Source organism: the organism of the source record quoted next, unplaced genomic scaffold (genome assembly GCF_019419815.1).
Source record: "Pyrus x bretschneideri cultivar Hongxiangsu unplaced genomic scaffold, Pyrus_bretschneideri_v1 Contig9, whole genome shotgun sequence".
Taxonomy (NCBI): Eukaryota; Viridiplantae; Streptophyta; class Magnoliopsida; order Rosales; family Rosaceae; genus Pyrus; species Pyrus x bretschneideri.
This window is the reverse complement of record NW_025999831.1, coordinates 997,894-1,019,661: the sequence shown is the minus strand read 5'-3', so window position 1 is coordinate 1,019,661 and position 21,768 is coordinate 997,894. Positions and strand designations below refer to the sequence as shown.

Here is a 21,768-nt window from a genome sequence, read left to right as displayed (position 1 = left end):
CCACCGATTGTGCCATTTACCAACCGAACCAGCCAATAATTTTGGCTGAACCGATTTTTGGTAACCTCAAGAAAACAGTTGGCTAGCGGTAACTGATTTTCAGTAATTATGTATATGTGGTTGGCAGGTGACACAAGGAATTTTGCACAGTTTGCCAACCGAACCCAGCCCTACTTCTACCAACGTGAACGTTGTGTGCTTTCTTCCTAAAAAAAAAAAAATCATAAATATTTCTTAATGAAAAAAGAATATTTTTTAGCCAACAATGATCATTGAGATTTAAAATCGATAGAAGTGGTATCTGAGATTGTTCTCCGTCAATCATTTTGATCGTTCTGTGAAAAATCTCTGTTAAATTGAAGAAACCACCGATTCAAGAGGAGTGGTTGATTTGACGAAAATTCCCTCAATTTGACGGAGATTTCTCACAAAATAACCAAAATAATTGACAGCAGACAATCTCAATAACCACTTCTATTGATTTTAAATCTTAGAAAACAAAGTAAAGAATTATGTCTATCTCAAATACTATTTTGAATAAAAATCTTAAAAAGAAAACATACAGTTTACGTTTTGCATGGTCAAAGTCTTATGTTATGAAATGTCCTTTTTTTTTTTTTTTTTACCACGAGCTGGTGGCCCAGTGTTAAAGGGCGGACTGCGAGGCTTCCATCAACCACTACAAAAAATGTGTGGATGTCTCGGGTTCAAAACTCGCTGCTAGTCTGGAAGCCACACTTGTGGTCAGGGGAGGCTAAAATGTCTTTGTGAGTCTTCCCAACCCCCCAAAAAAGTAGATAACTGTGGCTTGCCACTTATTTTCCCCATTTTTAAAGAAAAAAAAGGTCCTTTTTTTTCATTGCAATGCAAATTTATCTGACTTTTTATTTAGTAGTGTCATGTGTTGACGAAGCGTGGCACTTGACATTGTAAATTGATTTTTTTTTTCTCTACTCGAATTTAAGAGAGATTGAATCCAAAAGTCTCTCACTTCACAAATTTGTGTTGAGATGAGATGTTTTTAACTTCCTATTGCCCAAATTGGAATGGAAAGACTAATTTTTCCTCTAAATTTGTAAGACGTGGTGGCCAACACGTGACCTCTTCACCCCATTCTGTGCCCCATGTGTTGTTCACTAACCAACACTTAATCCCATTATCGCTCACTTCATGCGTAAATATTTTTTTCATCATCCTCAAATGATGATGATGTTCATCTTTCTATTTATTATAATTATAGGAGTTTAACTTTTGATATCTACATTGTGAACATTGAACAAACATAAATTTTAAAATTTAAACTCATTAAATTATGATAAATAAGATGTTGAGCAAAAATGCATACGCTTCGTAATCAACAGCAGCAGCACTATGATCAAAGCCCAGTTCACTCAAATATGGGCCCTTAGGCGGCATTTGATTGGGTTATAGTCAATTGGATCTACGAAAATGAGTCAAAGCCCAGTTCACTCAAATATATTACTAATCGGGCTTTCACCCAAAAAAGTGTTCGAATCATGTTGGGCTTAGGTTATCCAGTGTCAAAAGCCTGATTATGCAAATGAAATGAAGGTAAAAGATATGGGAAATAAGAAGAAGAAAGATGGGAGAAATGAAGTCGAATATATTAAAGAGTTTGGCTTCAGTGCTACGTAGCACTTACTTACTGTTATGGTTGTGTTAGCTATTAGATTTGATGTCCTTAACTGCTAGATCTTCTATTTTTAATATCACGTATTTATTTTTCGTATAACTCGATGTTTCATTAAAGAAAGATTGGATATAGAAGTATAAGGCTTAATTGGAGTAATAGTCTATGTGATGATAGGGTAGTCGGAAGATAGCCCATATGGTAAAAAAATTAGGATTTAAGCTCTGTTGTGAATTCCGTTAGGATTTAGACCCAAAATTGAAAGTTTTAGTTAGTTTATCTTAATTTAATGTACGAATGTTTTAACTTAACCAAATTTAAATTCCGACAAAAGTTAAAAAACCAAACAAACCACACCAACCAACCACTCTACTAACCAAACTTCTATACACAAAAATTTATGTTTGGATTTAAATTTCAGCCATTGGGTCTTTTTTACCATTGGATTTGGAAAAAAAAAAAAGATTTTGATCTGGACCTTTGATAGCCAACATCTAGAAATCGAAAGGCGCGTATTTGATTTGGATTGTTACCGTTGGACAAGCGGGCCTTCCTGACACGTGAGACCTAACTGTTAGCCATCACATCCAAAGTCCCGTGCGTTTTTTTTTTATTTTTATAAAAGGGTAGCCCCCAACATTTGGGTCAGCCAAATAAAAATCCAAATTTGGGTTTTCATTTGGGTCAAAATCCAAAATTTTCAAATTTAAGTCTTGTTGTCGGGCGGGTGACAATTTTAAAGTTTAAATCTAAATATTTGGGTATGTGTCGCTTTGTTGGAGTCGGTTTAAGTGGCATCAAGAATATTTTCCTAATAGATGGTCTCTTCCCATCAACCATCAAAGAATCAAATGGTGTTGAAGTACAATTGATGTTGATCAAAAGAAGAATTAAAAAAAAAAAAGGGATCCAAAGCTTAATTATTGTTATCTTATACCAAATCTTTTGCCTAATGGAAGCAGTTAGAAGGCTGGCTTTCAAGTTTCAACAATATCATTTCATCCAAAACCTTTTGATATCCCAAAAGCAAATTGCTTTTTATCTACTAAGCAATGACTAAGGAGAGAAAAAAGAAAAAGAAAAGAAGATTTGATGGCTTCACTTTAGGTGCCTAAGGACTTGGGATTACCAAATTAATTGGTCACTTTATATGCTAATCATGGCTTCCCATGTTCACTGCTTAAGTTGGGGACTGAGGAGGGGCCAATACGAACACCCACCACCATCCCTTTCGGCCGGCAAGGAGTGAAGTCGGCATATGTACCATGTGAGATCGATGGCTCCACTTCATAATGTACACTGTTGTATGGTTGTATTTGTACATGTATGCGTATATCACTGGATATGATTGTTCGCGATCGTTTAATTAGACTCGCTGTTACACGATTTTCATTCGTTATTTATGGTTTGATTTGGCTTATGATTTTGATTAGTAACTAACTATATGACTAAACATATTCTAGTGTGGTCTAGTTTTTGCATAATTACGTTTAAAGAATGGCCTAGAATATATACGATGGTTTTGATTATCAAGTCACTTTGTAAGATGAAATTGATATATGAGAAGGTAGAAGGGGAAACACAAAGGAAAATGTTTCCATAATTCCTTGAATAATCCATTAGTCTATTTCATTAGCTCACTTCATAAAAATCGTAAAACTTGAATAACCTAAATCTCTTTCTCACTCTCTTGACCGGTAAGGATAATCCGTAGCTATTTCTCACTCTCTTTAACGGTGAAGTATCTCGATCCGCAAATTTCAGACACAAAAATCTAGAATGAATCTCGTTCCATTTGGACAAACCGATTTCAAATTTCTTTTCAATTCCAAGAAGAATAAGATCATTATTGTACTTGGTGTGTGGTCAGGTGTGGGGGCATTGAAGTCGAAAGAAACCAAACATTCCATGGCCACACAAAATTGTACGTGTTTCCTCTCTCTGGCGATTGCAGTATAATATCATCCTACAGAATACTGAGTCACTGACATTGCATTCAATTATTTACCCTAATAAGAAACATCAGAAAGACATTGCATTTACTGATGCAAAATTTAGTGTTAGGTCGTATCTCAATCTCAATGGGTGGACGGTGGATTCTCAACCGACATGGTACATAGATCGTACCATTTTCTTCAATGCTATTTAAAGCTAAAATTAGGAGGGAAAATTTCATATGATAATGTCATATTTGGCTCGCCTGCTCGAACAGTACTTGAATACTCTCAAATCCTCTGAACACTTTTCGAATTCTTCTCAAAACCCTTCGAGCAATGTTTGAATCTCTTTCGAAACTCCTTTTATTTTTAACAAATGACTACGTTAATGGGTTAAATTGTTAAATGTTATGAAAAAGAGAATCAATGAGGATCGAACTCGAACTAGAATGTATAAACAGTATTAACTTCCGTTGATGCAGTAAAACATCATCTGCAATCAATCACTCTTATTAATCAAGACTAGAAGTACTTGGTAGAGCCCTTTTTTATGGTGCATCCTTGCAACATGGAGACAACTTTGTTGACACATAATCATGGCAGAGTTATTAGTTACTTAATGACATATGATATTGCATATTTTGTCTCATATGTTTTCTTTTAACAAACGAAGAGATAATCTACATTACTAATGTATTCAAACACAAGATCTCAGATACAAGAGTTAATGTTCTTAATCAAATGAACTATAAACCACTTGTAAAATGATTTTTGTCTCATATCGTTCTTTAGATTAAACTTGTAAAAAAAAAAAAAATATATATATATATATATATAATATAAAGTGTTAGGTAAACCATGAATTTGGTTCATTCAATGTTAATATTAAGTGAACCATCAATTTATAGAAAATACTTTAGCTAACTTATTTGTCCAGTATCTCATGCATTAAATAATTGAAATTGTTTGGGACAAGTCCACGTGCCTCACCAACCTTACCACTATCTACATAGTATAAAAATACAAAAGTATAAACGTCCTATATACTTGTAGCTTTCATTCCAAACAAACTAGGTTACTCTATAGATCAACACGTCATTATATATATTTCGTTACTAGATAACGTGTTATATGTGGGTGACCAGAATGGATGAAAATATAACTCTAACAAGCTTGGAAAGTTTTGTTAGGGTCAAAAGCCTAGAGCCGAATAAACATTGTTTGATCGAAAGTTGAAATGACAGGCGTTTACTCGTTTGAAACTCGCTTGCACAAATAATTAAAATTGCAAGTATTTAGGTAGAAAATACAGAGCCTTTTGTTTACCTTCCTTACCAGAGTTTTCTCACCAAGTTTTCAGTGGACCCGACAACGTATACGGTGGGACCGGGACCCACATTTCTTCAAAATAATCAGTGCAACCAGGAAGGAAAGAGAAAACAGTGTTTTGTTTGTTAGCTCGCCATCAGTCCTCTACCGCTTCCCCCCTCCTCATCTCTCTCTCTCTCCCCATCGTTGCCACGGCATCTCTCTCAGCACCCACCCCCAAAGGGTTTCTAGGGTTTTTAGCGCCCTGAGATTTTGTCCAATCTTTCGCCATTTCTCAGATTTGTGATTTGCTCGCCGAATATTGCCCCAATGCGTCTGTAGAAGAAGGGCGATCAGGTACTGTTCTTCGCGTTTCTCCGATCTGGGTTTGCTTTAAGCGTGTTCGGGTCTCAGGATTTGAGCTCCTGGAGCTTCAGGAGCTCAATGAAGCTCTGCATTTTGATTTATTTTATTTTTTCTTGAATTAATTTTTAGCTTATTGGATTTGTTTTTTATTAAATTTGATTTGTTTGGTAGGATAAAGTTATTGGTGAATTATTTTTTTTTTGTTGGTGATGTGCAAGAAGTGATTAAATTATTGCTTGAAGAAAATGAAAGATGGAAACTTGGTGTAGCTTTCATGTAGTTTATGATTTGTTAGTTTCGGTAGAGGAAAGTGAAATTAGGGAAAATAAAAAGTGCTCGTTACACACCATCAAATTGATTGGAAATCTGTTTCGTGCCGGTGTTACGGTCGGAAAGATATGATTTTTGTGTGGTGTTGAAAGGATGCTTTGTCTAAGCTCTCGGGGTTTTACTCGAGTGGTGAGGGAGGGTGGTGAAATGGATTTAGGATTACGCTAGGTCAAGCGTTCGATTTTGTTCCATTGTAACCGAGTAACGAAAATGATGCTGTGACTAAGCTCTTGGGGTTAGCCCAAGTGGTGAGGGCGCGCGGGGAAATAGTGTTGCAATGTTGTATTGGTTTTGAGTTTGAAATCTTTTCGAGAATCTTGCTTGTTGAAGTCCTATTGCGTTTCACTGAGTAGCTTACTTCTGTTTTTACTAATCAGCGCAAACCGGAAACAACATCTGCTGTTGGGTGACTGATGTTCTTCATACTTTGTTGATATTTCAGGGAATGGATTTTATATTTGCCGCAGTGAAATGACATTTAGCATGATGTGGGGAGTTTAGTTTTATAGGGCATGGAACAGTCTAACTCGTGATGTGATAAACCTGAAAGGCTTCTCAAGGAACTGATCATTGTAAACTTCCTCATTTTGGCACTTCATTTGGATTACGTGAACAGACTGAGTAACCCTAGAAATGGCTTCGTCTTCCGGTACTTCTGAAATTGTTGAAGCAAAAGACGAGCTAATTACAGGTCAATATTCTCACAGAATGCATCGAACGAATCCTGGATTGAGTAGGGGTGAGAAAGATCGGAAGCTTCCTCCTGTTCTAAAACTGGGATACAAGGATTCTCTAGAAGATGATATTAATAAGCTCTTTGAGGCAATCAAAACATCATCCAAGGGTTCAGATCATTCAAAGCAAGTAGGCACTAGTCCCTTAAATAGAAATGCCTTAAAGAAACCAATTTCAGTGGGTGTGTCTCGGTCACCAGGGATTGGGAATTCAGAACCGGCGACTCTGAAGCAGGCGTTAAGAGAGCTCTCTATTACCAAGGCATCAGAAATGGCTGCTATGAAACGGTTATCAAAATTGACAAGTCCTTCAAGAGCCTCGGAATCTGGGAGGATCAAGACGTTATACAATGCAGTTGTTGTTCAATCCAGTCACTCTGGCGCCTCCTCAAGTGAAGATAGGGGAAATATGGTTGAAATCTCTCTGGTGCCAGGAAGAAAGCATTTCAAATTCTTGCAAGGAGCTGTCAGAGCATCCTCAAATGTCCAAGATGAAGTCATCAAGCCAGAGTGGACATTCTTCTCCTCGATTTGCCATTGGGAAAATGGAAAATAATTCTGGGAGCACAATAGTGCAAAATGAAAGTACTTCCAGTTGCAAGTTAAGGACAGTAGGGAAGCAAACGGTAAAGGCGGAGCTGGGACAGAAGGAGAAAAATAAATCTACGAATGACCATATTTCAGAACTTGCTGAAAATGTCCCTTCCAACACCAAGTTACGGACAAAAACTAAGTCAGAGCTGGGGAAGAAAGAGAAACTTAAATCTACAAGTGGCAATACTTCAGGACTTGTTCAAAATGTTCCTGCCAAGACCAAGTTAGCGAATAAGGTATCAGCAGCAAAACCAGGGCGAAAAGTCAAGTTGCATGTAGTACCTTCTTCATCTAGTTTGGTGAATGTAAATCCGGCAAGCAAAGTATCCAGAAATACCGTCCGTTCTGTAAAACAAGCCAGCAGGAATAGGAATATCTTAAATAAGAAGACAAGACAACTGGTCTGTGAGAGATGCCAATGTGCAATACAAGGTGCTGGACAACAATCCAATCAAGGTTCTTTGTCTCCCCAGTTTAACGGTCTTACTACTGAAATAAACTCAAGTAATGTGCACAGCACTCCAGGTAAACCAGGCTTCACCTTGGACAACAATAAGACTGGCAATACAGGAGGAGCTGACATCATGAAATCAAAAACGAACTCTAAATCAAAAGAAAAAGGGGAGTTCTCCCAAAGCTCAAAAAGTAGCCAAGGTGATCATAGTAGTAGTACGAGTTTGAGTGACGAAAGCAATGTAAGTGGATCTAGTTATAGCAATAAACCTCACATGTCAAAGGATGTGAGGTGGGAGGCCATCCGTCATGTTCGGTTGCAGCATGGATCCCTGGGCTTGAGACACTTCAATCTTTTGAAAAAGCTTGGTTGTGGAGACATAGGAACTGTATATCTTGCTGAGCTCATTAGTACGAACTGTCTTTTTGCCATAAAGGTAATGGACAATGAATTCTTGGCTAAAAGGAAGAAGATGCCAAGGGCGCAGACCGAAAGCGAAATACTGAGGATGCTTGATCATCCTTTTCTCCCTACACTGTATACCCAATTTACATCAGATAATCTGTCATGTTTAGTTACGGAGTATTGCCCAGGCGGAGATCTTCATGTCCTCCGACAGAAGCAAATTGGAAGGTGTTTTTCTGAAGCAGCAACAAGGTAGAATTATTTTAATCAACACCTGTACGTATCGAACTTCTACATTTTGTTTTGGATGCTATTGAGATATTATCTGCAGTCAAGCATTAGGTTACAAGATGCATGTCTAAGAAAATATACACCTTTGTCACTCACCTCCCCAACTAAAATTATATTTAATGTGTTTTTGCCAGTAAGCTATTCACCTTCTCTTGTCTTTGAGAAATGCCTACATGACATCTTGAATTGTCTTTGGTCTTTATTTTTCTGGGTCATCTCTAAAGAGCTTTACTTCAAATTCAATAGAGTAACGGACCATTAGGTTCATGTCCTCTGATCTAATACTTTTTCGTGTATTAAATTAGATGCTGGAATTTTACCATTACAATACTAATTTAAACCTTGTGCTTTCAGATTCTATGTTGCGGAAATTCTTCTTGCTTTGGAGTATTTACACATGCTTGGGGTAGTTTATCGGGATTTGAAACCAGAAAACATTCTAGTTCGGGAAGATGGTCATATCATGCTCACAGATTTTGACCTGTCTCTCAGGTGCGCTGTCAGTCCAACTCTATTGAGATCACCTTCATGCGATGTTGATCGTGCAAGAGTGTCTGGTCCGCGTACACAATCTAGCTGCGCCGAGCCCTTCTGCATTGAACCCTCCTGTCAAGTCCCATGCTTCAGCCCTAGGTTTTTACCTGCTGCTGCAAAAGCAAAAAGGTCCAAAAATGACCCTGCATCCCATGTCAGATCATTGCCGCAGCTTGTGGCAGAGCCTACTGATGCGCGGTCCAATTCCTTTGTCGGGACCCATGAGTACTTGGCTCCGGAGATCATCAAAGGAGAGGGTCATGGAGCTGCAGTTGATTGGTGGACGTTCGGAATCTTCCTTTACGAGCTTCTGTACGGCAGAACACCATTCAAAGGTATTAACAACGAGGAAACGTTGGCCAATGTGGTGTTGCAGAGCCTAAGGTTCCCAGAGGGCTCCCTTGTTAGCTTCCAGGCTCGAGATCTCATCAGAGGTCTGTTGGTAAAGGAGCCAGAGAATCGGTTGGGATCAGAGAAAGGAGCTGGTGAGATCAAGCAGCACCCGTTCTTTGAGGGCCTGAATTGGGCACTGATACGCTGCGCCATTCCGCCAGAACTGCCCGAGTATTGCGATTTTGAGATCCCAGACATGCCTGCTGCTCAGGAGAATACCAAGTATTTGGAGTTTAAGGCGACGGGAGAGCACCTGGAGTTTGAGTTATTTTAGAGGAAAGTCACAATTTTTAGGAGAAGAAGCTTTCTGCTTGTGCATGTATAATTACCTCTTGAAAGACCTCCTCCTTTCCGGCTATATATAACTTATAAATCCAGCTTACGTATGCTCTTTTAAGCTTTCAGTAATGGCGCATATATCAGATTCCGAAATTTTGTATATAGTTGATTCAATGAATTTATAAATATAAAGTTAAATAAAATATACATATCTGATGGATCAGTTGCACTAATTCTGGATTAAATGTGACTTTGTTTTAGGTCCAATTTTAGGCTTGGATTGGGTTGGATTTGGGAGGAATAGAAGGGGAAAAATAGATTATAGACCAGAGTTGGAGACGGTATAAAGAAAATAAAGCTTAAAAAAGTATCAAATATAATATAATTTTTTATTTTAACAAACGATATTATTCACTATAAGCTAACGGTACTGATTTTCATTTTTTAATAAAGAGAAAAATTGAAGGCGGAATGATAAAGTGAAAACTAATGATATTTGAAAATTTTGAATTTTAAGAAAAAATGATGAAATAAAGAGTAAAATAAATAGTACCAAAATTAACTTTTATTTAAGAAAAAAAAAAAGAAGAAAAAGCGGTTTTTAGTTTAAAATAATCGCCGGCGTCTGGCAGAAGAGTCGGACTTAGAATTCAACACACTGGTATTACTGGATTTTCCCCCTAATAATCCTCTCCATCTCTCTGCCGCCGCCACGAGCGTAGTTTGTTGCTGACATCACCAACGTCCACTGCGAGCTCTCACCTGCCCTCGCAGCCATCAATTTGTAGAGGTTGATGGGTGTGATTGATATATACAACGCTTCCTCACTCCGATTAACCGCCCCCCGCAGACCCAGCTGTGGAAGAATCGAAGGGAATATAAAGAGGGTGAGGGTGGTGGCTATGGCGTCCACAATCCCTGTGCAGCATAAACAAGTCAATGACGGTCAACAGCGTTTGACTGGGGACTCATTCATTCGACCCCATTTGAGGAACTTGTCTCCTTATCAGCCCATTTTGCCATTTGAGGTACTTGGAATCCAAAAGATTTGATTTTTCTTGTTCTAATTGGTATGAAGTTAGCTAGTTATCACTAATTTGCTAAATTTATTTTTGTTTATGTGGGTTTAGTTAGCTGTACAATGCATTTCAATGAGCATGTTGAGAATTTTAATTATCTGTGAGTGTGAACCGATATTTTTGTTCTAGCATCGTGAATGTATGATGAATTATTGTTCTAGTGTTGACAAAATTGAGCTGGAGCAGCTTGTTCTAACTGAACCTTGAGTGACAAAATTGATCTCGATTCATCTTAATTGTTATTTGAACTTGTAAAGATTAGGTCTTTACCCCGGATGAGAGGCTGTCCGGGTGTCCAGGTGAGGATGATGCATTCTGTTAAAGAAATGGTTTATCTATTCTTTGTTTTTGTTTCTTGTAATTGGGGTTGCTGTGTGTACTTCACTGTTATTTTTTTTTTAAGGTCGAATTTGATATCTCTCAGTTGATTGTTAATCGTTTATCTTTGATGCGTTCCATTATTTTATTAACCATTTCTATTAGGAAATTTCTGTCCAAACCAACAGATAAGTTTCTTTTGCTACAGGTTTTGTCAACCAGACTTGGAAGGAAGCCTGAGGACATCATCAAGCTAGATGCAAATGAAAACCCTTATGGTCCTCCTCCGGAGGTAAGTCACATTTGCCATTTTTCCTTGGCTTCGTAGCAAAACAATTTTGATACTCACTTGGTTTCATTTTGTTTTTAAGTGACACCATTATACCGAGATTTTTATACTGCTTTATGTCCTTACTGTAATTTTATATTATTCGTAGGTTTTTGAAGCTTTGGGTGCATTGAAATTCCCGTATATCTATCCTGACCCTGAAAGCCGTCGATTACGTGCTGCCCTTGCAAAGGATTCGGGCCTTGAATCTGATTATATTCTTGTTGGGTGTGGTGCTGATGAGCTCATTGATTTGATTATGAGGTCAGAACCGAATATTATGTTTGTATAAGATTCCAAAAAATGCTATTCTTTATGCTTTTTTTTTTTTTTTTCTCTATCAATCTCTGATCTTCTATTTAATTTGTCCATCATTAAATATTGCTGAAGATGTGTACTTGATCCTGGCGATAAGATTGTTGATTGCCCACCGACGTTCACTATGTATGAATTTGATGCTGCAGTAAACGCTGCTTCCGTCATCAAAGGTAAAGTTAACTTCCTGCTTAATTTTCTGTTGAATATTTCAAAAAAGTTTATTATTTCATATATGAAACTCTTTCTACTTATCTGCCCTCTCCTCAAAAGACAAAAGACCTCAGCTCTTATACTTCGATGTACATTATGTGTGTATAACACTATGTGTTTTGGCGGAACTGTGCAGTGCCAAGGAAGTCGGATTTTAGCTTGGATGTAGAAGTCATTTCTGATGTTGTTTTACAGGAAAAACCAAAATGCATATTCCTAACTTCTCCCAACAATCCAGATGGGAGGTAACTGAAAATTGTCTCATTCCGTATGTATGTTTGATATACACGTGCTATAAGATTGATATTAGGGCCCTTTTGAATTTTAAGTATTAGAGTCTATTAACAAGCGGTTTAGGGTACTCACCAGAACAAAATTATTGTTAAAACTGATTATCCATTGATATATGATCTATCTTTTCCCCAACTCGAGATCTGGTTTTTTATAGACGTGAGATAGATTTGATTCATTCCAAACTTGAGAAACCAACTTAGCTGCTTAACTCAACTTATTCTTTTAATACGGGTTGTGTACTGGTCCCTAAAACTACTGGTGCTACTAGGGAACATGTAAGCAAAAAGTAAAGGATTGGATAGTCTTTCCAGTTATCTTGCTGAGAAGCTATCAAGTAAGCAATTGACATGGCACTTTTGTTAGACATGGATTTAAGGTTAGCATGATGAGCTGTGTCACAGAAATAGAAGACCAGAATAAGAAAAAAAAAAAAAAAAAAAAAAAAAAAAAAAAGAAAAAAGAAAGAAGTTTTTGAGTAGAATTGTATCTTCGGTTATGAAAATCTTGATACAATTGCTCCTGGATTCTTATTTTTTTTGTCACAATGAAGATTGGAGATGTTATTTTTTTTATCACAATGAAGATTGGAGATGGTTTATTCCAACTTAATGACTCTACAGACTTCTCCCATCATAACATGTATGGTTTCTAGAATCTGAGTGTCACTCTAAGATGTTGTATTTTCATGTTCTACTTATTTGATGACAGTATAATCAGTGATGAGATTCTCTTGAAAATCCTTGAGCTTCCTATATTGGTCGTGCTGGATGAAGCATATATTGAGTTTTCAGGACTCGAATCGAGGATGCGGTGGGTGAAAAAGCACGAGAATTTAATTGTTCTGCGAACATTTAGCAAACGAGCTGGTATTCTTAAACTTCTTGTTTTGTTTTGATAAGTCATTACTTGTGAATACATTGCTTTATATAATTCAGTTTGGTAACTATTGAATAATGAAATATATCTATCAAATAATTTCTGGTGTCACGGTTTTGGCAATAAAAACTATACTTCTGCTTTTGTACTATTGACACTCTTAATAAATTTCCAGTAACAAGATTTTCGTTATACAAACTTTGGTTCTCTTTTGTTTGTCAATTTAACGCTTCTGGTTTCAACTTTTATGTAAATGGTTTGATTCTTTGGCAATGCACAAATGATGCAGGCTTAGCTGGACTCCGTGTAGGATATGGAGCATTTCCGCTGAGCATAATTGAATATCTGTGGAGAGCTAAGCAACCATATAATGTTTCTGTTACTGCTGAAGTTTCTGCTTGTGCAGCATTGCAGAATCCCACCTATCTTGAGGTTAGGATTCTTCAGATTTCTCGCTTTGCCTCCTGTGACTTTTTAACATTTGAAATGTATTTCTAACATCGGTTACTACATATACCAGACGGTGAAAGAAGCTTTGCTACGAGAGAGGGAGCGTCTTTTTAACCTCCTAAAGGAGCTCCCGTTTCTCAGCCCGTATCCAAGCTATTCCAATTTCATTCTCTGTGAGGTTACATTGGGAATGGATCCTAAGAAGCTGAAGGTATTTTTTCATCTTTTCCTCAATGTAGCATTGTGTCATCATACTAAATTTGTAGTTCTGCACCCAATTTATGCAATCCAACCATTTCATAATTTTCAGCCTGCTATTCACCGCTGAAACTTAAATAAGGTACGTTTAAGTCACGTAAATACATCGCTGTTTTGAACATTCTATATCGAGCGAGGTTTCAATTTTGTTTGATACAGGAGGACCTTGCGAAAATGGGGGTGATGATTCGTCACTACAACAACAAAGAGTTGAAGGGTTATGTTCGCATATCTGTTGGGAAGCCTGAACACACAGATATATTGATCGATTGCCTCAGACGCTTGTCGCCTTAATACAGCACCTTAAACCAGTTTCTTTCTTTCTTTGTCAGCAGTTAGTGAGGGATTGGAGTTGTATTTTGTTTGTCAATTTATTGCTGAAAAGCCAAAGATTCCAGGGAAAGCTTTGCATTTTAACAGACCACGATATCCAGTTTTGGTGTAAAATATGAAACCACCGTGATTTGGATTGGATAACTTACTAGGTTCTTTGAGGAATGTTGAACGAAGAAATGGACGACGCAAATAGTGAATAATTTTTTGAATAAAGTGACAAAAGTTTTTGATGAAATGCCTCGCAGAGTTTCTATTTAGGGAAATCTTTTATCATTCCCCCATTACGACAAATTCTTAGCTTCGCCACTGTGTATGTCCAAAACCCCAACCTCGAGTTTGTGGCCAAATATGATCCCTACCGGTTGACGTTAGATGTGTGCACAAAGGTGAACTATAATTACATTTTACAACCATACGTTTAAGTTATAACTTATATACGATCAACTCACAACAAGATTACTTATAACAGGGAAATGACTTTTCTGCACTCTCTATCTTTTTCACTCCTGCTCTTGTTTATAGTCACATGATTGAATAAATCAACATTCAACAAGGACTAAAATGACCAGAGGAATACAGAAGGACAAAACGAGAGTGCAAAAATCATCGCTCGTTACAAAATCTTTTCTAACATATAAAATAGTATATTAGAAAGGGTTTTTATCACAAATAGTCCCTAAAATTGATCCTCACCATCAAGATGGTTTATAAAATTAAAAATCAATTAATGTGGTCCCTGAAAATAAGTCTCGCAAATCAATATGGTCATTTCGTCATAATTCTGTTAAAAATTATGTTAAGTGTTTATGTAGCACATAAATGAGCTCCATTACGTCATTTTTTCTCACAAATAGTCCTTGAAATTGACCCACGACATCAAAATAGTCCCTGAAATTGACCCGGGATCTCAAAATGGTCATGAAATTGAAAATTGATCAATGTAGTTCCACAAGTACAAATCCATGTAGTCATTCCGTCACAATTCTGTCAAAAATTTTGTTATGTGCTGATGTAACACATAAATGGGTCACACGTCTAATTAAATTAAAAAAAATTGCAAATAGGTTTAATAACTTAATAGTTAATAAAAAGTAGTCAACCCAAAAACCCAGTCCTGCAATCACCTCTGATCCCAATCCACATTCCTCTACCTCCTTCGCTGTCTATTCTCTAAAAAAAAAAAAAACAAAGCTTAATACCCCCATCTTTACACACTTCAACATCCTTCACCGAATTGAACCTGGATCGAGATCACCTTTGGTGACGACTTGGCCGATTGGTATCGACTTCTGGGACATCACTACTAACATTTAATCAACATCCTCACAACCTTAACCTTGGAGAGCTTGTTCGGCGCTTCTCTGGTGGTCTTGTGATGCAAAGAACAACGAGGTCTGCCTTGAGATAATGAGGTTATAACTGAGGTGCGTCTATTGTTGGTTGAAAACTATTTCCAAACCCTTTTTAGACCTTGGTTAAGCCTTGTGTCTTTGAGAATTTATGGAAATGATCTCTCTTCGGAGTAAGGCCTACTATAAGAAAAAAAATTCATTGTGCAAAAAGGTATTTAGACAACTATTTTAATTAATTATTAAACTCATATCAACACATAATTTTTTTTTTTACAGAATTGTGGCGGAATGATCATATTCATTTGCGACACCTGTTTTCAAGGACTACATTAATTGCTTTTTAATTTCTGAGACCATCTTGATGATGTGGGTCAATTTCAGGGATCAATTGTAATAAAAACCTATAAATATTGTGGGGTCCATTTATATGCCACATCAGCACTTAACGGCATTTTTAACAGAATTGTGATGGAAGGACCACATTGATTTGCAACACCTATTTTTAGGAACTAATCAATTTCAAGTACCATCTTAATTGTGAGGATCAATTTCAGGAACCATTTATAATAAAACCATTATTAGAAATAACTTACCACCACGCTACCGGAATGTGATGCAACTGTTCCCACAAAAACTGCTTTTGGCTAGCAATCACTCAATAGTTGTGACAACTTTTTTGGTATATAAACATGCGTCACTGAGTGTCAAATGCACCATCACAGATTCACATTCCCTTGCAATCCCAATGAAGTCGAGTGTGCTTCCTGTACTTGTCCTTGTGACATTTTTGCTCGTACTAGCATGGCCCGCAGCGCAAGCAAAAGGATGTCGCAGACACTGCGACAACAACATGACGTACTGCATTCAGCTGTGTTCCGTCGACAACAGCAAATCACCAGTAACTTCGTGTAGGAATAGGTGCGACGAGCAGTATAACCACTGCCTTGCAAGATGCAAAAGGTACTCCTCCTTCTCCTCCTCCTCGTCGCGGCCGTCGTCCCCTATGCCATATACATGATCGAATGCAGCCGCCCGGCAGAGCTTCCTAAATTATGTTATACATACGTTAAATAAAACAAAGCTATTGTTTGTAAGAAGCTTTTGGTTGAATTCAAATAAAAGGAAGCTTTGAATCAATGAAGGTTAGGTTTGGGATTGCTTAACTTTTAAAAAAAACTGATATGAAAAAAGGCTGGAGTGTAAAATGTGTTTGGTAAATATAAAGTAAGTGTTGTTTTTTCAAATCTCGGGTCAAAATAAGCAGAAAAGTGGAAGCAGTAAAATGCCGATTCCTAAAACCCGCCCTTTTTTTAAAGTAGTGGATGAACAGTAAAATTTAAAGAAGCTTTCTCAACCCAATAATATCTTCTCCGTTTCTCCATCTCCCTCCCCCCAATCGCATCTGGGCTGATGACGCATCAGATTCGGGGAGCCTAGATGGGAAGATTGGGTGCTTCGAATCCCCATCACTGAAAGTTAACTTTTTAGCTTTGGTATAGAGAGAGAGAGATTGTGTAAAGGGGAAGGTTAGATGTGTAGACCGTGGTGGGGTGATTTGGGTGCGTCTGAGTTGCGGCGGGGCCGGGTTGGAATTTTTGGGGTGTTGGTAGCGCGGCTGGGCTGAGGATTTGGGGTGTCACCGGCACCAAATGCTTGAGGGAGATGGCACTGGTTCATAATTGAAATAAAAAAGGTAGTGCTTTCTCAAGAAGAGGCACTGATGCGATAAGTTGTTTTGAGGAAGATCGTGAAGATAAGATTTTAAATAAAATAAATTATTATTTCAATATCTAACTTTATACATTTTTCAGCCATTTAATATAGTCACAGCAGTTTATGTAAAAATTTACCAAACAATTGATTCTGTTTTTTTCAAAGCACTTTTACAAAAAAAAAAAAAAAAAAAGATTTACCAAACACTCTACTGCTTTATTTTATAGCTGTTTATTCTCACAGCATAGGTAGAAGCAATTTTTTTAAAAAACACAATAATACCAAACTAGTCCTAATTATGTTATACTTCTAATACTACCAACTTCATAGCAAGTCCTCGTTATAGTTTAAGTGATAAAGAACATTCACCTCTACCTTCTAATGTCTTGAGTTTATCCATTCTCTCGTCTAAAATCGCTTGTACTTTCATTTTCTCCAACTTAGTAGCTTGGCTTAAGCTGTTCGAGTTTGGCCAAATGGTGAAGAAAAGTGGGTTAGTTTACGATCAAGATGTATTCAGGATTCAAATTGTTTTACGACATGTTTACTTTATTACAAAATCAAAGGAATTTGTTTCCGCATAGCCTAACGTAGGCTTGTAACTAAGCAAGGGATTAATGTGATTGATGGGAGATGGAGCTATTGGAACAATATTAGAAAATATGGGAAAAATAATATAATTTCAATGATAATAATCATAAAGAAATTCACAACACCACATGTGTACAAAATTAATATAAACAACTAGAGAGAAAGTTAGAAAAAACTGACATATTTAGAGATTGAGGTTTACATAAATGCAATTTCCTAAAAACATAATTTTGCCTCTACTCTTGTGCTTGTAGTTCGATAGGCATCTGTCTCTCAGGATTCAACAATCTATAATCCGAAGTCAAAGCACTTCAATCTTCGGACTCTGACGAACTTCATATATTCCATATTCTCAAGACACGACTTGGAATTTTACTTAAGACATTGGAGAGAAAACTCTTTTCTTAATTCTATTAGACAGGTGGGATGCTTGAGTTTATATAGAACTCAAGCCACCATTTTTGAAACATTATGACTGTTGCTTAAAATTCCAACGAACATATACAACTCATGAATTTGAATTCAACTATGACACATGACTCTTATTTTTCATTCATACAAAAATTAAATATTATAATATTAATTATAATATATAATTTCCAATAATCCTCCACATGAATGAAAAATTAGGAAGAATTTGAGAGTACAGGCGGCGAAGAGATGCATCAGGAGATGTGTCTTTTGTACTTAAACCTACCTTAGTGAATACTTATCGGATTTACTTGGTGACGCAGTGGATATAGAATCTTGAACTGTTCACTGTAGCAGTAAACCGAGACAATATGCAACACACATCACTAATCCTAATATATTCCGGTTCATACGGTTGTGTCCATTTTGGTCCTGAACAAATCCCAGATTCATGAGAATTTTAGAGAATTTAGCCATCTCATACTATGGAAGGATCTCTTGGATCTCAAGTCTATAGATGGGTTTGGTAGCAGAAAAAAAAAACACCCATGGAAATGCTAGTCATATGCAATTATACAGGGGCAAAGGATGCCTCCTTGAAGAAAAAAACATTTAGTTAAAGATGTTATTTTATAAAGGAATGAGTGTAAAGATAACTTTACATTTTGAATTGGGTTTGAGATGGTAGTTTAGATAATAAACTTGAGTTTAAAGATATATTAATTCTTTAATTAAAAAAATATGGATAAAAAGAGTAAATTAGATGTAAAAAGAGGTTGATAGATGCAAATAAAATTTCATTTTAAGAATATGAACATGAAAGTGGTTCAGATTTTAATCTTTATTCACAATGTTGGGCCGTGGACGACATGTCGTCCATGGAATCTAACGGTCGTGGCGGCGCACTTTTTCAATTTTAAAGCAAAACAAATCACCAAAATCTCCTACCAAAAGGGAGCCCGTAGATATATTTCGAAAACCCTAAACCCCCTTTCCGCTCTGCTCCGCATGTCTTCCCGCCACCTCCACCGCCTCCGCCACCACAGCGTTCTCTTCTCTCCATCAAGTAACTAACGTAACTTTTTCTATATCTAATTTTTCAGCAATGTGTTTTTTTATTTTTTTTTTTAATTTGCGATTTGTCTCTTTTAGGTTGTTCGAATTGCTAAAATATCTTAATGCGAAGTAAATCGATGATTAATTAAAGACTGAAGCTTTTTCTAGTTAGTGTGCGATTCGGAGAGAAATTTTAACCCTTTTGTTTTTCCTTCAGGTCTTTTTTTTTTTTTTTTTTTTGGTCTTTTGGGACTTTGGATTTTACCGTTCAATCGTTATATGCACGATATGTAGCGTTTTTTTACATGCTTTTTTTCTTTCTTTTTTTTTCTTTTTTCCATGAAATTTAGCTCTGTGCAGGTGGAGAATTCATCATATGATTTTGATGAATTTTTGGTTTTGGGTTATCGGTTTTAATTGTTGATTATGGCTTTGGAATTTCCAGACTAGTAATTGATTATATGTTGCGACGGATGACAGGTATAAAATGCCGAAGGTGAAGACTAACCGAGTCAATTACCCAGAAGGTTGGGAACTGATTGAGCCTACGCTACGCGAACTACAAGCTAAGATGAGAGAAGGTATAAACGTCCCATGTTTTTATTACATTGTTTGTTGAAGTTTGAACATCAATGTGTTTCAGAGCCCGAAAGGATTTTGATGTGTATTCGGTTTTAAACTTTTTGGCAGCTGAGAATGATACTCACGATGGTAAGAGAAAATGTGAGACCTTGTGGCCTATTTTCAAAGTTGCACATCAAAAGAGCCGCTACATTTTCGACCTTTACCACCGGAGAAATGAAATTTCCAAGGAGTTATATGAGTTTTGCCTGGACCAAGGCTATGCTGACCGCAATCTAATTGCAAAATGGAAAAAGGTTTGTCTTTGATCTCTTCTACCTCGATTTGCAACAAGTGTTTTAGTATTATTCCCTTGGAATTGGAGCTTAGTTATTCATCATGAAAAACCTGTAAATAAGATTAACAGAACATAACCATGAATATTATATTAAACTGAGTAAACATAGACATCGGACATGGGTAGTTATGAACTTATGACATTGAGTTGTGATGACAAAGATCAATGTGCTAATATAATACAGACGTTCCTTCAACATTGCTTGAAGCCACGTTCTCATGCTACATGTATTGGCGTTGCATCTTTATCTATATGACTCAGGGATTGTCAATGGGTGTCCATGGATACTCCATATATCACCATCACAGGCACAAACTCCACCACTCACCACCACAATAACACATATCTACGCTTAAACGGACCTCCATTTAACTAAATGGGCATTGAACATGTATCAGTATGATGAAGGAACTTCTGTTGGATTACTTTAATTTGGATACTGAAAGGAAAATATTGCATACTCAAGTAGCTTGTGTCATTTTATCATGAAGTTCTACGGTCTATTGTTTTATAACTCAACTCTAATGACATGTGATGACATATGGTTTGTGTTTGAAATGCAGCCTGGTTATGAACGGCTCTGCTGTTTAAGATGCATGCAGCCCCGGGACCATAACTTTGCCACCACATGCGTTTGCCGAGTTCCCAAGCATCTGAGGGAGGAGAAGGTTATAGAGTGTGTGCACTGCGGCTGTCAGGGCTGCGCCAGTGGAGATTGATTAGTGGTCGAGTCCGTTTTACAAAATGTAATTCTAGTTATGGTTGAACCAGGTTATCGTTGGTACCATGAACTGTTAGGAATTTGTAACATGTAGCTGATCGTAATCTTCCCGAATCTCGAATGGTATTAGTATGCTCTCCTTGTTTTGAACAACTGTTGTGAGCTTCAACTTAACTGCAACTTGTAAGCTGAAAGAAGGAATACTTAGGAGTTTGCCATGGATGAGTTTTAGTGTTCCTAACCGTTTTGTTGTTTCGGAAACTTCTGCCAACGTACATTGGAGCAAATCTCTAATGGAGAGATGCAAATTTGAGATGTAAAATCACAATTAAATACGGTTTTTGCTTCAGTAGGGAGATGTAAATTTAAATTTGGCCTACATCCTCTTGAACACATTCTTTATTCTTGGACACAAGGAGGATTGGCTCCTTCAGCAGTGTTTTGTCATGGATTTATTGTTGGATTGTGAGCATCCGATAGAGGGCCAGACTTGCGGTCAAGGATTTAACTAGTCAAGAATCTCAGTGTATACTTTAACACCGGTATTCATGGTCAAGGATTTAACAGCCAAGGATCCCAATGTATGCTATAACACCGGTTAAAAGTATAACCATAGATAGTGGATTTGTTTTTGTCTTTTGTTGAATCTTTTTCATGGCTCGATAGATAATTTAATAAGCCAATGTTTTTTTTTCCGTGTTTCAGAATACGGTTAACCAACATTTTAACTAATCAATTATGATAAATTGGATCATATTTTGCAGTTTTTTCTTCTGCAGTACCTTGGCGTGACATGAGCATGAAGGGTTATAACTTAATCAAAAAGCCTAAGAGTCATCCAAGAGAGTAATTGAATACCAAAGTTAGATTTGTTATGTCGCTTAAGAAAAACACATCTCCAACAAAGTTAGCAACCCAACTGACAAATTAAAGAATTAGACATTTCTTGCCCCGCACAAAGAAAAAGAGGGAACAAAGTAGCCATTGTGGACCCTACATACAGTGTCCAAGTCTCATGAAAAAGTTCTACATCCAATAATTGTAAATCTGATGATGTGTGCAGTGGAATAAATAAACAAGACACAAAATTTATGAGGTTCCTTTACAGTCAATGTGACTGGAGTACATCCTCGGGACAGCAGTGGTGCTTTCCATTATAATCTAGAATAATAAGATTACAAAGATAACTCTTTCTATTATCTCATTTCTTCTTTCTTCCTCTAGCAGTTGTATGTCTATCTATTTCTGTGTTTGTCTGCTAT

The 21,768-nt window shown here is 36.9% G+C and overlaps 3 protein-coding genes across 4 annotated transcripts; all 3 read left to right on the top strand.

Annotated features, from left to right (window-relative positions):
* Positions 1 to 5,025: 5,025 nt before the first annotated feature.
* Positions 5,026 to 9,379, top strand: LOC103956469 (serine/threonine-protein kinase D6PKL1). Its single transcript, XM_048576502.1, is given in 4 exon segments — positions 5,026 to 5,253; positions 6,035 to 6,759; positions 6,761 to 8,031; positions 8,425 to 9,379. Coding segments are annotated over 3 exon segments (2,652 nt in total). The 5' UTR covers positions 5,026 to 5,253; positions 6,035 to 6,225; the 3' UTR covers positions 9,272 to 9,379.
* A 510-nt stretch (positions 9,380 to 9,889) lies between these two features.
* Positions 9,890 to 13,978, top strand: LOC103956391 (histidinol-phosphate aminotransferase, chloroplastic). Its single transcript, XM_009368362.3, has 9 exons — positions 9,890 to 10,304; positions 10,882 to 10,965; positions 11,111 to 11,265; positions 11,392 to 11,489; positions 11,666 to 11,774; positions 12,532 to 12,689; positions 12,989 to 13,131; positions 13,220 to 13,360; positions 13,567 to 13,978. Exons 1-9 carry the CDS (start codon positions 10,071 to 10,073, stop codon positions 13,699 to 13,701), a joined length of 1,257 nt encoding a protein of 418 aa, XP_009366637.2. The 5' UTR covers positions 9,890 to 10,070; the 3' UTR covers positions 13,702 to 13,978.
* Positions 13,979 to 18,727: 4,749 nt separating this feature from the next.
* On the top strand, positions 18,728 to 20,728 carry LOC103944281 (protein BUD31 homolog 1). 2 transcript variants are annotated; one of them, XM_009354705.3, is made up of 4 exons: positions 18,728 to 18,876; positions 19,347 to 19,447; positions 19,557 to 19,744; positions 20,349 to 20,728. In XM_009354705.3, exons 2-4 carry the CDS (start codon positions 19,354 to 19,356, stop codon positions 20,502 to 20,504), a joined length of 438 nt encoding a protein of 145 aa, XP_009352980.1. In that variant the 5' UTR covers positions 18,728 to 18,876; positions 19,347 to 19,353; the 3' UTR covers positions 20,505 to 20,728. The 2 variants fall into 2 exon arrangements, with proteins under 2 accessions (XP_009352980.1, XP_048432499.1); XM_048576542.1 differs by having other exon boundaries at positions 18,744 to 18,885.
* Positions 20,729 to 21,768: the final 1,040 nt, after the last annotated feature.

Bases quoted from the DNA above. Each gene is read 5' to 3' on its own strand.
- LOC103956391 (XM_009368362.3), top strand. From the start codon at position 10,071: ATGGGTGTGATTGATATATACAACGCTTCCTCACTCCGATTAACCGCC. The intron at 10,305-10,881 runs GTACTTGGAATC...CTTTTGCTACAG, and splicing joins AGCCCATTTTGCCATTTGAG to GTTTTGTCAACCAGACTTGG. The intron at 12,690-12,988 runs GTATTCTTAAAC...CAAATGATGCAG, and splicing joins AACATTTAGCAAACGAGCTG to GCTTAGCTGGACTCCGTGTA.
- LOC103944281 (XM_009354705.3), top strand. From the start codon at position 19,354: ATGCCGAAGGTGAAGACTAACCGAGTCAATTACCCAGAAGGTTGGGAA. The intron at 19,448-19,556 runs GTATAAACGTCC...ACTTTTTGGCAG, and splicing joins ACAAGCTAAGATGAGAGAAG to CTGAGAATGATACTCACGAT. The intron at 19,745-20,348 runs GTTTGTCTTTGA...TTTGAAATGCAG, and splicing joins TAATTGCAAAATGGAAAAAG to CCTGGTTATGAACGGCTCTG.